Source organism: Pogoniulus pusillus, chromosome 4, assembly GCF_015220805.1.
Source record: "Pogoniulus pusillus isolate bPogPus1 chromosome 4, bPogPus1.pri, whole genome shotgun sequence".
Lineage (NCBI taxonomy): Eukaryota > Metazoa > Chordata > Aves > Piciformes > Lybiidae > Pogoniulus > Pogoniulus pusillus.
This window is the reverse complement of record NC_087267.1, coordinates 42,880,732-42,896,573: the sequence shown is the minus strand read 5'-3', so window position 1 is coordinate 42,896,573 and position 15,842 is coordinate 42,880,732. Positions and strand designations below refer to the sequence as shown.

At 44.5% G+C, this 15,842-nt stretch overlaps 1 protein-coding gene across 1 annotated transcript in view; it reads right to left on the bottom strand.

Annotated features, from left to right (window-relative positions):
- The window catches only part of ITIH5 (inter-alpha-trypsin inhibitor heavy chain 5), a 58,106-nt gene extending 43,072 nt beyond the window's left edge, over positions 1 to 15,034 (bottom strand). Inside the window, exons 1-5 of the mRNA XM_064142699.1 lie at positions 14,895 to 15,034; positions 10,159 to 10,203; positions 4,141 to 4,304; positions 2,928 to 3,035; positions 2,303 to 2,553 (exon numbers count right to left, since the gene is read on the bottom strand). Coding sequence (XP_063998769.1) covers positions 2,303 to 2,553; positions 2,928 to 3,035; positions 4,141 to 4,304; positions 10,159 to 10,203; positions 14,895 to 15,014 — 688 coding nt within the window. The 5' untranslated portion in view covers positions 15,015 to 15,034. The remainder of the gene's footprint in view (positions 1 to 2,302; positions 2,554 to 2,927; positions 3,036 to 4,140; positions 4,305 to 10,158; positions 10,204 to 14,894) is intronic.
- Between the last annotated feature and the right edge of the window lie 808 nt (positions 15,035 to 15,842).

The window sequence follows — 15,842 nt, the reverse complement described above, 5'->3', positions numbered from 1 at the left end:
AAACAGTTCCCAAGAGATGCGGAGCCAGGGAAGAGCCTGCTCAAATGCTAAGCACAAGACCTGAAGGCTCAGTTGAAAGCTCAAAAAAACCCACAACAGAAACAACAAAAATAATAATTGCCATTTCGTGGCAGAGGATCAGCCCTATACTCATGAAGCTTCAAAGTTCTCACACAGTTATGCACAGATACCACATGGACACAGTCATGTACAGAAAACAGAAGAAAAACCATTTGTGATAAGGCTAAATTCCCACCAGTGAACCCCACAGAGTTCATAAATCCAAAATCCCTTTCATAGAATGGCTTGGGTTGGAAGGAACCTTCAAGATCACTTACAGTGAGGGTGGTGAGACACTGGCCAAGGCTGCCCAGAAAGGTGGCAGATGCCCCGTTCCTGGAAATATTAAAGGTCAAGTTGGATGGGGCTCAGAGCAACCTGCTCTACTTTGCAGATGTCCTTACTGGCTGCACTGGGAGGGGATTAGTCATTAGAGGTCCCTTATAGCCCAAACCATTCCATGATTGTGCTAGTTTGAAGCTAGCTAGACTGTTTTGGTGAGAAGAATTAGATGATAGGCTGTGAAAAGGAAACAATGGTGATGTCTACTTCACTCATGGGCTTGCTGAGATGTATAAGAACAAGAACATAAATATAGATAACAGAGTCTCTCTCTGGGCTCTGGGGCTGCATGAATATCTCTCTAACCTAACTTGCTGTCTGACTAATCCATCTGCTTCCTAACACCCCTTGCTGACCCTCCAAACTCACCTTGAATGTAAGGCAAAGTCTGGGGTAAGGTAGAGGGGTGGGAGAAAGGTGGAAGGGTGGTTGAGAGCCCCTCCTGGGGACTCAGGTTTCTGGGAGGGCTGTTGTGCTTCTGTATTACTTTTTAACTTGTATATTTTTGTTTGCAGCTGTCTATAGCTGTAAATATTGTAAATATCTGCTTGTATATTGTGCTAAGCTGTAAATACAGTTTCATTCAATCAATTTCCAGAGCAGCTGAGTCTAGTCTGGGTGATTTTCTTAAGTGTGGGGGACCGAGCAATACCCAAACCATCACAATGATCATCTAGTTCCAACCCTCTGCAACAGACAGGGACACCTCAAAGGCTCATCCAACGTGGCCTTTCATGTTGCAGCCATTATACCAGCTTTCATGAACCTGAAGATTGCCCTGCCAGTGAATGAGAGATATATAAATAGGAATTGCTGGTGGCCTGCAATGCTTAGAGACTTGCTTCTCACCAAATACAGTCACCTCTGGTGAGGAATGTATCTGTCATACATTAAGTGAAGCAACAGCTGAGAAGGAAAATTAAAAAATCTGTCTTTCTAAATAAAGTCATAGGTGGAATTTCCCAGAGTAATTTATGCCTAATGAATTGCCAGCGTTTGTTTTAATTGATGCCTTCATGAAATAAGTCCTCTAGTTTCTAATATAGTCTTGACTGTAGACAGTACAATTTAGGGGGTTTCATTTAATGCCATATTTAGAGCAGGGGGAAGGTGAATGAAACTCCAAGACTGCCTTAAAATCATAGAATCAACCATGTTGGAAGAGACCTTCAAGATCATCCAGTCCAACCTAGCACCCAGCCTTAGACGATCAACTAGACCATGGCACTAAGTGCCTCATCCAGGCTTTGCTTCAACACCTCCAGGGACAGTGACTCCACCACCTCCCTGGGCAGCCCATTCCAATGCCAATCACTCTCTCTGTCCAGAACGGAAGAACTTCCTCCTAACATCCAGCCTCTCTTGAACTGAGGAGCCCACAACTGGACACAACACTCAAGGTGTGGCCTGACCAGTGCTGAGTACAGGGGAAGAATAACCTCCCTTGTCCTACTGGTCACACTGTTCCTGATACAGGCCAGGATGCCATTGCCTCTCTTGGCCACCTGGGCACACTGCTGACTCATCTTCAGCTACTATCTACCAGCACCCCCAGGTCCCTTTCTTTCTGGCTGCTCTCCAGCCACTCTTTCTCCAGCCTGTAGCGCTGCATGAGGTTGTTGTAGCCAAAGTGTAGAACCCTGCACTTGGCCTTCTTAAATCTCATCCCATTGGTCTCTGTCCACCCATACAGCCTGTCAATGTCCCTTAGCAGGGTTCTCCTACCCTCCAACAGATCGACACCTGCTCCTAGCTTGGTGTCATCAGCCAACTTACTGATGCTGGACTCAATCCCCTCATCCAGATAATCAATAAAGATATTGAACTGTAAGCCCAGCTCTTGAGAAGTGATTAAAGTCCAATGAATAACAGCACCACGGGCTACAAAACCTCTCCTTACCTTCAACTTTTCCATTGCCTTTATGCTTGCTGTTTCGAAGGGGAGGCACTTCTAGTGAAACTATGCCTGAGTTCTCCAGGATGTTCACCTCCACTCGTAGCCTCCCCACCAGCTGCTGGGGCCGAATGCTGACTGTGTACTCATATTTTCCCAGTCGCCGTTGCAGCAGCTCTTCATAATGCAGTAGGAACTTGGCCTGCATCTTGCGAGGAATGAAGACAGAGGCTTTGAATGTCTCATAGCCATTCTCCCTGGAAGAAAAATCCAAAGATACCTTCATACCCCATCCACATCACACACAGTGAATAACAAATCTGACTTTTGCTGGTTCCGTGAAAGTATTTCCTGACACTGAGTATGTGAAATCATCAAGAAAGAAAACACTGTGATGCTTCACAAATCATTGGGCACCTAGGAGGTGTCCACTGTAGGAAAAGCCTTAAAAGATGAGATGAGTTCTTATGGAGAGGAATATGACAAGTATAACATGGAGCAGAGATAGAGAAGGATTGTTTTCATGTCAGCCTTTAGGATAGTTGGAATGACATCTCTGGGTCATACTAGAGGTCTAACAATGACAGGTGGTAGTCACGTCTGAGAACACAGCAAAATACACAACACTTACCTTCCATCTGTGGGGCTAGGAGGTTTCTTGGGCCTTGCTTGGTCATCACTGCTATTTTTCTTGTCTTTCCCTGTGACCTCTCCATAGTAAGTCTTGTTGCCAATGCTCCTGGAGAGACCAGAGACGTCAGCATGATCACTCTGCATCCACAGACAGGATAAGTGTGGTTCTGGTACCTCTTCTAGAGTCCGCTCAAGTCACTGAGATAAAAGTTCCCTAGATGTTTATACCAGCAGAGCATGCTTTTAGTCCAGGAGTTTACCTTTCTAAAATGCCAGTCCAGCAGGCAATCTTCAAAGTATAAGTATGCAAATCAGAAAATAAATCAATTGTCAAGAATCCCAACAAGCACCTTTTTGTGTTTGGTTTTGGATCCACCATCTGTGCCAGTATACACAGCAATATTCAAAATGACTGCTTTCATTAGTTGCCTCCTTAAGTTAAATGCTTCTCCCTAGGAATGAGTTTAGGGCTATGGATTCCATGAAGAAACATCTCTTAATATATACTTTGTCTGGCCAATAGCAAAAGACATTTTTCCTCTTATTCAGTCCAAATGGGAATTCTCATAAAAGTACTGGTCCTCTCTTTCCTATGGTCAGCTTCAAAGTTGTGTCTGCAATATCTGCCCATAGGGTGGGTCTAAGCATGATTGAAGCAAACATGGTTTTGAAACCAAGAGCTTAATTTATTCCTTTGCAGATCGTTTCAGTATGAGCTTGGTTACCCTCAACTTATTCTGTCATTTGCAGTCAACCTATCTGCTAGTTGGAGCTGACTCTCCTCCTCCATTTTCAGTATCTGGAACAAGGGGCTTTTTATGCACTATGGCCAGCTGGCAAGATAACTATCACATGCCAGTGCTGTTGAAACTTTAATTGGAAAGGTTTCTGAGGACTAGGAAAGATTTTCTGGTCCAAATTAAAGATGGGAGAAGAAGGAAGTTGTTAAAAGACACTAAAATGAGACATAGAATAATTTCTTCCCAATGTACTTTGAGGGCTTGAATCTTAGCAGCCTATCAACCAAGGACTTGCTCTGTGCTTTGAGGCCATGATCTGGTTTTGGTAGAGTATAGCATGTGTGTGATTTTATTTTTCCCAAGGAAAAGCAAAAAGGTCTTCAAACAGCCCTACTGCACAAGTGCCAGTGCTTGAGATCTCCGAGAACGAACAGAGGGATGGCAGAACCATTGTCAGCATTACTTACTTACATGGTAAAGTTGGAGATGAAGGCTGCAGCTGGAATCTGCATCTCAAACACAGCTTCACGTGCCTCTGACCCACTGTTGACCATTGTGCATGACACCGTGGTGAAAGCGTACCGAGAAATGATCGTGGATTTCACAGAGAATTCAGACATCCGAGGCCTAGTTTCCTGTAGGTATCAAAAGGTTACCTATTAACACTGACACATAGATAACTCCCTGTCCTGGTAGGGCATAAATCCTGCCAGGCCAGTTTAAGCCTTGCTCTCCTCCTCCTGTTGCGGGTCCAAGAAGTGGAGTAGAATGAGCAAACAACGAAGGGTTTGGCTCCAGCAAAGCCTTGAGGGCTCGGGGCTTAGCACCACATGACAGGTGTCTTGTGCTGCCCTCAAAGTGCCTGTGTGGTCACAGGAGGCACAAAGCTTTGAATTCATCAGCCAGAACAATGATGCCAGTGCCTAATGGCAAATAGAACAAGGGGACACAGTCTCAAGTTGTGCTGGGGGAAGTATAGGCTGGATGTTAGGAAGAAGTTCTTCCCAGAGAGAGTGATTGGCATTGGAATGGGCTGCCCAGGGATTTGGTGGAGTTGCCACCCCTGGAAAAGACTGGATGAGGCACTTAGTGCCATGGTCTAGATGACTGGATAGGGCTGGGTGCTAGGTTGGACTGGATGATGTTGGAAGTCTCTTCCAACCTGGTTGATTCTATGACTCTATGATTCATTTTCAAAATGATGTATTTAATAGGGGGTGATTTAGAAACTGCCTTTCTGCACTGACCCTCCACTGGGACCTGCACCTCATTCATGGCTCATTAACTGGGAATCACATGGCCATGTGTATGCAGCTTGCACTAACTCAGCAGCAGCAACACAGTTCTGCCTGAAATATTTTGTATTTTACCCCAGGATCATTATTGTGGGTTTTGGAAGACTCTTTGTACAGGAAGCCTACTCAGGGACCAAAGCATCATGAGTACATCTGCTGGAGTTAATGCTAAGGCTCCATAAGCATAGTTAGAATTTTCTTTGGTTTGTGTTCCTATTTTTCCAAGTTCTGATTGTTTAAACTGTTTAATTCCATGATCATAAATACCCTTTGTGCAGCCACTTCCTGTCGACCAAAAAATCAAAGAATCTCAGGGAATCATAAAAAGTAATCATAAAAATTAATATTCATAATTCAAAATATACTATTAATTTCCACCACACTCCCCCACCAGTGCTTCAGTGGCTTTAATACTTAATATGCTCAACTAAATCAACACCCCATGAGTATTAGACTCCCCTGTAAAAATACAGTCAGCAGCAGTCAAGGTGGACTTGCCCTCAAAATTTCAGGTAAGCTACAAATGGTAAACCAGAGATGAAGGACTGCCTTTGTTCACACATAAGAGCAAAGGCCATGGTCATTTTCAACAGTTAGCATTTGGTCCAGCAGTATCAGAGCTATAGAGACTGGAAGGGAACTCTGGAGATTATCTACTGCAACCACTCTGCTAAATGAGGTTCACCCAGAACAGATTGTGCAGGATCATGTCTAGGTGGGGTTTGAATAGCTCCAAAGAAAAAGAAGACTCCACAGCCTCTCTGAGAAGCCTGTTCCAGTGTTTTGTCATCCTCCAAGTACAGAAGTTTTTCCAGTCTGTGTCTGTTACTTCTTTTTCCATGGCTAAGCACCACTGAAAATAGTCTCTCCCCATCCTCTTGACTTCTGTCCTTTAGATATTAATAAGATTTTATATTTTTTTCTATTATATATATTATAAACATCCATTGATGAGGAAGGATGAGAGCTGATTATGTCAGCCTTTATGTTGTGAAGCACACTGACAAAATCCACCCATATCCTAAATTGCACCCTTCAACCCTGGTGGTGTGAGATCAGTATTAAGACTATAACTTAGGAAAAGAAACCTGAAATTATGTCCCTATCAGGTCCAGAATTGATGCCAGTGGAACTGCCTCATGGGCTGTGCACAAGAGCACATGTAAGACTCCCTGAAAGTCTGAAATTACTGCTGCATGAAGCAGCATCTTCAAATTCATATAATCAGATTCATATGTTATGTCAGCAGAAAAAATGCTGTCAATGAAGTCAGTTGAGTATTTCTCTGCTAAGAATCCATCTTGAAGGTCTCAGGCAATGGATGGAAAACATTTAATAGGAAACACTGACACTGTGACGTCTCAAGTGAAATATTTTAAGCCTTTTAGCCCACATTGGATTCTTTCCAACAGAGAAGCAGCAGAAACTGCAATGAATGACACATGATATAGCAATGGAAGCTGAAAGCCAATTTCTGCTTCTTGGCAATGGGGTTTTGTGTACAAGTCCTAAGTTGGAACGTTTCTCCAGTCTAATGTGTCTTTTGACAGCAACATCTCCATGGAGCTCAACAGTTTTCTTCTTGGAAGACTTCAGGGCATTTAACTATGAGCGGCCCACGTGAAAAAAAAACATTGGTACGTTGCCTTAAAGATCAAATCCTCAAAATCAGAAGGAAGTAATGAGTGAGATGCACTGCAAATACAGAGCAACCTCACTAATGCAAATATGCTGAGACTCTTCTTACTGAGGCTGATTAACAGCCCCAGTCCCATTAGACCTGTAAAGACAAGAACATGATCTTCTGTTGCACTTCCAGGATTTTTTTCATTCTGAATAAGAATAGTTTTAACAGATTGCTTAACAAAAGCAGCACATGTTTTCAGGAGCAAATATCAAACAGGAACATTTCTGCAGTAGCTGATGGCATCAGAAGCAGTAATAAGTGAGCATCCATCTAACCAAGACACTGGACACAGGCAGACAGCAGAATGAAGATCCACTGAAAACAAACGCAAAACTGTCAGTAGGTTTGGAATAAAGCTCCTCCTGCCTACACTTCTGAGGGTTGGAAATGTGTCTCAAATTAACCTAATCATGATAAATACTTTTAACAGCTGGAGAATGTGATGTGCTCTGTGTTCATGTACATCCCACACAGGCTCAGCTAACAGGGAACACAATGGCAAGGCATTAGCATTTCCAGGGTATGATTCATGTCATAGATTTCAGATGGCTCCATGTGATTGATATAGACTAGAACACACCTGGTCAGCTCTGATGACCACTTCCTAGGCCACTAATATTATCCTGAAGTTGGAGAGGTTGGGGAGTTTTGATTGCAAGCAGTGGTTGGAGGAACATTTCCAAATATAATGAGCTAATGATTCATTAAGTCTTCTGTATCACTAATTGTTTGTGTCAAGATATATAGAACCATAGAATCAACCAGGTTGGAAGAAACCTCCAAGATCATCCAGTCCTGAGGATTTAATTACAAAAGTTAAAGAAAGAATCTGAAACTACAGAAAATTCTTTGGTTCCAGATCTTCTGCATCGACTCCCATGTTTTTTACATTTCATCATAAACTCAGGATTCAAGGTTACTTGACAGCCCAGCAGCAAAAGATAATCAGGCCCTCTGTCTTTTACTTGAGATACAAGTGGTTCTGCAGTGACAGATCTGACACTGAGACTAACACCATGGAGTAAGAAACTTTAGAATATGACACAGGACTTGTTATGACAAGAGCATTAGAATGGTTGTATTGGGCGACAGCAAAAGCAATTTTAACCCTTGTAGCCTATCACTTGTAGAGACCAATACCATGTGCTTAGGAAGAGTCCAACCTGCACTGATCCTACCCTGAAATCATAGAATCATAGAATCAGCAAGGGTTGGAAGGGACCACAAGGATCATCTAGTTCCAACCCCCCTGCCATGGGCAGGGACACCTTACTCTAGATCAGGATATATCTCTCAGGAAATATTCTCTCTGTTTTCAGTAATTTGTGGCTGAAAGAACTCTTAAGCCAAGGATGGTATTTTTGTGCTTAGTAGAACTCCATGGATTTTTCTTCTATCACTTCACACAGCTACTTTTTGAACACATTATAAATTTTTTAGCATCCACAGCATCTTGTAGTAAGAACTTTCACAGCTTACTGATCTCTTACATAAAAAGAATCATATTGCTTTGGGGTTGTTGCTGACTCTACTATTTGCTAGCTTCAAGTGATTCCTGTCATATCTCTCTATCCAGCTCCAGCTCTGACATCCTCACACATAAATTTATAAAGGTATTCAACAGCTCTCCCTCTTCCTGATGGTTAGCAGTTGCTGTTGGAGAAAGCAAACACTGAATAAAAGCATCACAGGCAATTAAGGATGAAGGAATTGATTCATCTTCCCATCCCTGGAAGGGATCTGCCATTCCCTGTGTACAAAAAATACAAATGATGCAGGCAGAAGCAGTTTCCAAACAGGTTGCTAGGTCAGGCTTGGCGAGCAGCCCAAGTTCCAGTTCACAATTCCTGTGCATTCCCTGGAGCTCTTGCACAATCCATCTGTGCCTGATGCTTTGACTTAACAGCTGCGCAAATGCCTGTTTGTTTTTGCCACTTTTTATTAAGGCCTTCAGAAGGTGAGAGGCAGCATAAGGGGGAGGGGAAGGAGGAAGAACCAGCAAAACTAAACAAACAACAACCAAAAAAACCACCCCCCACACTCACACACACATGAAAACCAAAGCATTTGTTTCATATTATTATTGCTGTGATTTATTACCCCTATTAAAAACAAAGCTAGGGAATGCCACGGTGGCAGATTAGCACACTGCTGTCAGGCAGGTTGGCTGCATGCTCTGTGAAGGTGTCCTGATTCATTATGATGAACTGGGAGCTGAAACTGCCAAATCAATTGTTTGATGCTTGTTTACATCAAATGTTTGGAAAGGTGGAAGAGAGCTGAAGATAAATTAAATACACTCTGTGTTTTTATCTTTATCAGTTGCTTTCATCAAAACAAATTGACCGTATCTCAGATGAGAAGTAATAAACTGGTAATAAAACTGAGAGTTGCTCTCCTCTAGGCTGCCAATTCAAATCTGTCAAAGATCAAAGGGACCAGAAGCTATTAACATGTAATGGCTGCTCACTGTGTGAAATGAGTTCCTCCAGTTCTCAAGAGGGAAGCTCCCATCCCTCAGAAAAGCCAGAGAAATAACTGGCCTTGAACATTAATTTTACTGGCTGCCACCTTAGCCAAATATTTGATCTAAGCCATGCAGCTCTCAGCACAGCAACGCTGCCAGATCTCACAGATTTGCTGTACGTGTAAAGCTGAGGTTCCTGTGCAGAAAGAAGGACATTGATTTTCATGTTTTCTTCCCTTCATCAGCTAATTTCAGACAGAGAACAACAGAGACCTTCAAATTCCAAACAAACTCTCCCTTTCTCTTCAAATGCAAAGAGATTTCATCAGGCTTCCATTAGGATTTGTAACATTGGGTGCAATTTCTCCAACTCCAAGATTGAGAAGATGCTTTGGGAATGACAGAATCATAGAATCAACCAGGCTAGAAAAGTCCTCCAAGATCATTCAGTCCAACCAGCCCTACACAATCAACTAGACCATGGCACTAAGTGCCTCAGCCAGGCTTTGCTTCAACACCTCCAGGGATGGTGACTCCACCACCTCCCTGGGCAGCCCATTCCAATGCCAATCACTCTCTCCGCCAACAACTTCCTCCTAACATCCAGCCTAGACCTCTCCTGGCATAACTTGAGACTGTGTCCCCTTGTTCTGTTGCTGGTTGTCTGGCAGAAGAGACCAATCCCCACCTGGCTACAGCCTCCCTTCAGGTAGTTGTAGACAGCAATGAGGTCAGCCCTGAGCCTCATCTTCTCCAGGCTAAACACCCCCAGCTCCCTCAGGCTCTCCTCATAGCGCTTGTGTTCCAGGCCTCCCACCAGCTTCATCATAAAAGTAAAAGAAGCAGCAGTATCTGTTGTGCAGATCAAAATTATCAAAATTAAGTTGTAGTTGTGGGTTTGTTTTTTTTACCTAGAATCTCACTCTGCCATCACCCACTGATACAGTTAATTTCTGTGCAGAGACGCACACACACACACACATATGCATAAATCAAGTGTTGTTTCCCTGAGGTAAAATAAAGACAAGTGTGATACATACCAGCCTCTGCAAAAATTTGGCCTGCCTTGGAACACGGCGTGCAACCTGCAAAGAGTTAAAGGAGTTAGTGGGGTTACAGGAGACATGGCTCTTGTTTAAATCCAGACATGGGTTTATGTGCCTGGTCACCCATGGCCAGGTTCAAATGTTCCTCTGGTTAAAATAAAAACCTATGTTTCTTCTATATTAACAGATCCATTGATCAAAGCTCAGCAGTGGAATGCAGCTCCCACAAGCAAGGAGATGCTGTGTGTTTTCATAGAATCATAGAATCAACCAGGTTGGAAGAGACTTCCAACACCATCCAGTCCAACCTAGCACCCAGCCCTAGACAATCAACTAGACCATGGCACTAAGTGCCTCAGCCAGGCTTTTCTTCAACACTTCCAGGGATGGTGATTCCACCACCTCCCTGGGCAGCCCATTCCAATGGCAAATCACTCTCTCTGGCAAGAACTTCCTCCTAACATCCAGCCTAGACCTCCCCTGGCACAACTTGAGACTGTGTCCCCTAGTTCTGTTAATGTTTTTGAAATGTTATTTGCCCAGAGACCCTCTTTGTGAAGACAGGAACCTTAGTCTTTAGCCCAAGCTGTAAGTGCTGTCTCTCAGCATTGGAAGTATATTACAACTTCCTGTAAAGTCACACAAAGGTTCTCTGTCACCATCTTTGCCTCACTGTATGGTAGGATCATAGAATGTCTTGTGTTGGAAGGAACATTCAAAGGTCATCTAGGCCAACCCACCTGCAGTCAACAGGGACATCTTCAATTAGATCTGGTTGCTCAGAATCACAAAACTGACCTGCAATGTTTCCAGGGATGGGCTACCTACCACATTTCTGGAAAAACTGTGCCAGTGTTTCACCACCCTCGATGTAAAATAAAACAAAAAAATCTTCCTTAGATCTAGTCTACATCTCTCCTCTTTTAGTTCAAAACCATTAACCCTTATCCTGTTGCAACAGACCCTGCTGAAAAGACTGTCTGTTTTTCTTATACACTGCCTTTATTGAAAAGTCACAGTAAGGTTTCCCTGAAGCCTTCTCTTCTCCAGGCTGAACAACTTCATCTTGTTTTCATGAGAGGGGCTCCAGCCCTCTGATTACCTTTGTGTTTTACAGCATATGACAAGAAGGGCTGCTAAATGGTCCACAAATCTCACCAAATGTCACACAGGGCCTATCTACATCCCTGGGTAAGTAACAGACAAAGCCCATTCTCCAGCCCAGGTGTGGTCTTCATCCATGCAAGAGCACTCAGCACTCATTGAAGGTTACAGACACTGAGCAGACAGAGGGCTGAGGGCATGACAAGTTCAGTCACCTCAGGCTGTCCTCAGATCAGCACAGTGATGCTGCTTCAAGCCTCCATGGTGACCACCTTAACACTCAGCACCTATGCGGTGGGGCTTCACAAGCAAATCCTCATTCTGCTGCATGTGTGGACCTGTTTCAAGCAAGGACGTGTTTGAAGTGATGTTCTATCTTCAGATTCACTGATATTTACTCAACAGCAGATCTGTTGCCTAAGAACTCTGCACAGATACTGTGGATTTATTGAGCAGAAACATTATTTGTGTGCAAAAAGGGAATAAAGACATAAAAACAGAGTCACAGTTTTCATTACGAAGCAAAGTGTGCTTCACGTGTGACAAAGCAATCACACTCATTGCATCACCCTTCACAGCTCCTCCAACTTCTTCCCTGCACATGCTGTAAGTCTCAGCATAGCAACTTCCCCAAATCAAATCCCTCCCCAAAACAGAAAATAGAAATCTCTTGTCAAGCCAAGCAACTTCTCAAAATGTCGGTGAAACTCCAGAGAGGAGAGGAATGCAGTCATAGTTTTTTACCTGATTTGCCCTTTCTGTTGATTTACACTGGAATAACAACAGTCCTTGCCAAAGAGATGATTTGATGTCTGTTTATATCATGCATTGACAAGCTCAAGAAGGCCCAGTGGAGAAATTAAAGTCTTCTCTACTAGAATCTTAATTAATTGCTTCTGCAATATTTTATCCAACATCTTGTAAAATTAGAACCAAGGGAAAACTGCTCTGTTCTGAGATTCTGAGGGGAGAGGAAAGAGAAGAGAGGCCCTACTGTGAAAGGTTTCAGAGTCTCCATTATTGTAGATCACGCAGAACAAGCCAGATAAACGTCTGTGAAGCTGGTCCTGCTTGGAGCAGAGGTGCGGATTAGGGATCAGTCCTCCACAGTACTGTGATGGTTTGGATGTTACCCATCCCCCTACACTTAAGAAAATCACCCAGACTAAACTCAGTTGATCTGGAAATCGAAGAATGAAGCTGTATTTACAGCTTAGCACAACACACAACCAGATATTTACAATATTTACAGCTATAGACAGAAATAGACAAGTTAAAAAGTAATACAGAAGCACAACAGCTCTCCCAGAAACCTGAGTCATAGAATCATAGAATCAACCAGTTTGGAAGAGACCTCCAAGATCATCCAGTCCAACCTATCCCCCAGCCCTATCCCTCACCAGGAGGGGCTCCCAACTACCCTTCCACCTTCTCCCCACTCCTCCACCTTACTTCAGACTTTGCCTTACGCTCAAGGTGGGTTGGAGGGTCGGCCAGGGCGGGGAGGAAGCAGATTAGTCAGGCAGCAAGTTAAGTTAGAGAGAGAAGTTCATGCAGCCCCAGAGACGGAGACTCTGTTATCTATGTTTATGTTCTTGTTCTTATACATCTCAGCAAGCCTGTGAGTGAAGTAGACATCACCATTATTTCCTTTTCACAGCCTATCATCTAATTCTTCTCACTAAAACATTCCAGCTAGCTTCAAGCTAGCACAAGTACCATTTTTACTATAGTATTACTTTTTGAAACAAATCTGCCTGTCATGCCACTTGGAATGGTCACAATGGTTTTTACTGACTACTTGGTGAAGTTGGAAATGTGGCTACTGGTTTTGTCTTTCCCCACCAAGTACTTATTTTATTTTCTTGCTTATCTGCATAAGAAGGGTTTGTATGGCTTGGTTGTTTTGTTTTGTTTTTTCCAAAAGCTACTCTCCAAAGTCTTGAGGATAATGAGTAGACACTGGTGAATAGCTAAAAATCATCAAATAACAGTATTCTGTTTGCTAGAGCTTCATGACAACTGTCAAAAAATTGCTCTGGGTTTTATGACACCAAAATGTTTTCAGTCAGTCAGCTTCTCTATCACAATCTAATGGAACAATTTCCAGGTTACCATCAAACTTTATCTTTAAACTCTTCCAAAACACTCATTAAAGCCTGGTAATTGATAGTACTGACCCCACACCTGTTGCCATGTTTTCGCATGGTGTACAGAGAATAACTTGGGCTGTAGCAACCCAGCTGTCTCTGGAGAGCTATACAGAAGAACTACCTGTTCCTGTAGTGGAACAGTAATAACCAGCAGCCTTGTCAACTGCCTTAGAAGAGTGGTCAGTCACTGGATAAGTCAACAAGTAACCCACAGTCACTGCAGATACCACACTCTCCTGAATCTTTTAAAGATGTTTTTTTTTAGGGTAGTATTGTGATTGAGGGAAATACCTCTCTGCCCTTAACCTGACTTATGTGTTCAGTGAAGACTTACTTCTTCTAGATTTGGCTGTCCCAGGGGACTAGGACACCATCTCTATTTATACATCATTTGGACAGATGGGTCTGAAAGACAGTGATTTCTTGTAGCTGAATCTCTCAACAAGGAATAAAGACTGACCACAAAGTTGCTGAGACTCTCAGAAGGGAGAGACATTGGTACTTCTGGAGAGAGATTCTTCCCGTTCTAGATGTGATGAGTGACTGAATGACCAGCCCTGAGACAGGTACATATGAAGAATCTCAATCTACCCACTTGCTGTGTGGTAGAAGATGTCAAATATAGGCATTCTCTAACATTTTAGACATGCTAGGGTATCTCACCTGGCCTCCAGCAAGGCACAGGTCTTCCATAAGTGCTGCATTGTATGCACCAGTCTCAGACAGATGTCTCAAATACCACAGAGGCTCTCAGATATGACCAAATTCAGATAACTGTTTGATGGCTTTAGTGATCCAGAGTCACACATAGTACCTGTATGGACCTGAAGGATGAGAGCACAGATCTGAATCTCAGCCTTTTAAACTACAGCCTCCTAAAACATCACCCAGACTCTGTTGATAACTTGCAAAAAGTTCACTGCCCTTTCAGCCCGATTTCCCCAGCAAATCTGAGCCAGACAATAACACATGTGCCCTCATTTGCACAATACTCTTTTTTTCCCTCTCCTGATCAAGAAGCATTCTAGAAGCTGAAGCTCATGTAGCTCATTTCATCCAACATGAGTTAAAAATCAGGCACAGTAAGACAGAGACCATAGGCAGAAAAACTTTCCTCTGAGCTCGAAATACTCTGAATTATTCAGCCTGGCGAGGGGCCAGGACACTGTGTTAACTCCCTTGTCCCTGCGAAACGCCTCATTAGCACAGCGATGGGGGTGTCAGCTTTGAACCCATCCCCTGGCAGCAGCACTAACCACAGGAGGCTGCCGGTGCTCTCCTGGATTAGCACCTCAAACAACAGCCTTACTCGTTGGAGCCTCCCCGGGAGCTGAGCTCCTGCTGCAGCCGTGGGCACGTTGCAAGCACAGGTGCAATAAAGGCGGCTTTAGCAGACTGCCCTGCTTGTCCGTAGCGACGGTTAAAGACGGGACAAGCCAGCCAAGACCACCAGATGCTCCCATGAAAACTTACTTGCTCCATGATGCTGTAGTCTGCCAACAGCTTCTCTTCCAGGTACCTCGCCATCAGCTCGGAGTCGGGCTGCCCCGCCGAGGTGGAGAAGCCCAAGCAAAGCCACAGCCAAAGGATCATGACGGCGGGGCCGGGGTCCCTGCCCCACAGGTAAGAGGAAAGCTCGGCTGTCTGCTGCTGCTGCCTGCGCTGCTGGACGAGCTGCGAAGAAGCTGACAGGAGACGACCCACCCTCTTCTCCTCCTTCCCGGCTCAGGACCAGCCCCTTTTCCATGCAGGGAGGCTTCCCGTGCTGTCCAGGCTGCGGGGATCCTTGCAGGGTTTCCATCCCGCAGCTGCTCCCTTCAGCTGGGGGTCCTGTAGACCGCTGGACACGAGCCACCACCATGCCCCTGTCAACACTGCCCTCGGCTCGCATCTCGCCTCACGCAGCAGAGATGGGTGCCACTGGCGGTCCCTGAGGGGCTGTTGTCCATTGCTATGGCACCAGCAGAACCCCAGCCCCGTGCTGGCCTTCACCCATGGGAAAGAAAGCTGAGGAGACATTTCCTCCACCTGGCCAGGCGCTGAGGCAGGGTCTAAGATGGCCGCAGGCACATGCTGCCCACCCGAGGGCTGCACAATGCCAGTGGGAGATTGAAGGATGCGTTGAGCTGCTGGGATGTCACCTCATGGGGTCAGCCTGGACAGCTTACACCTCAGTCCATACTAAAAAGCACCCTCCTGCCCACCACCTTAGGGAGCACAATCCAAGGACACACTTCAAGGCTGGGTTTTACCCAGGAGGGGTAAAATCTCTGGAGTAAAACCTCTGGTTTCACCCTCTCTGAAGGGATAGCTTCTCCTGCTACCGTATCTGGAGAGCCCTGGTTTGCTCATGAAAGCTGCCCCAGGGCCCACCATCACGGAGCAGGGCAGGGTTCCCTCCACACCCTCACCTTGGCACCC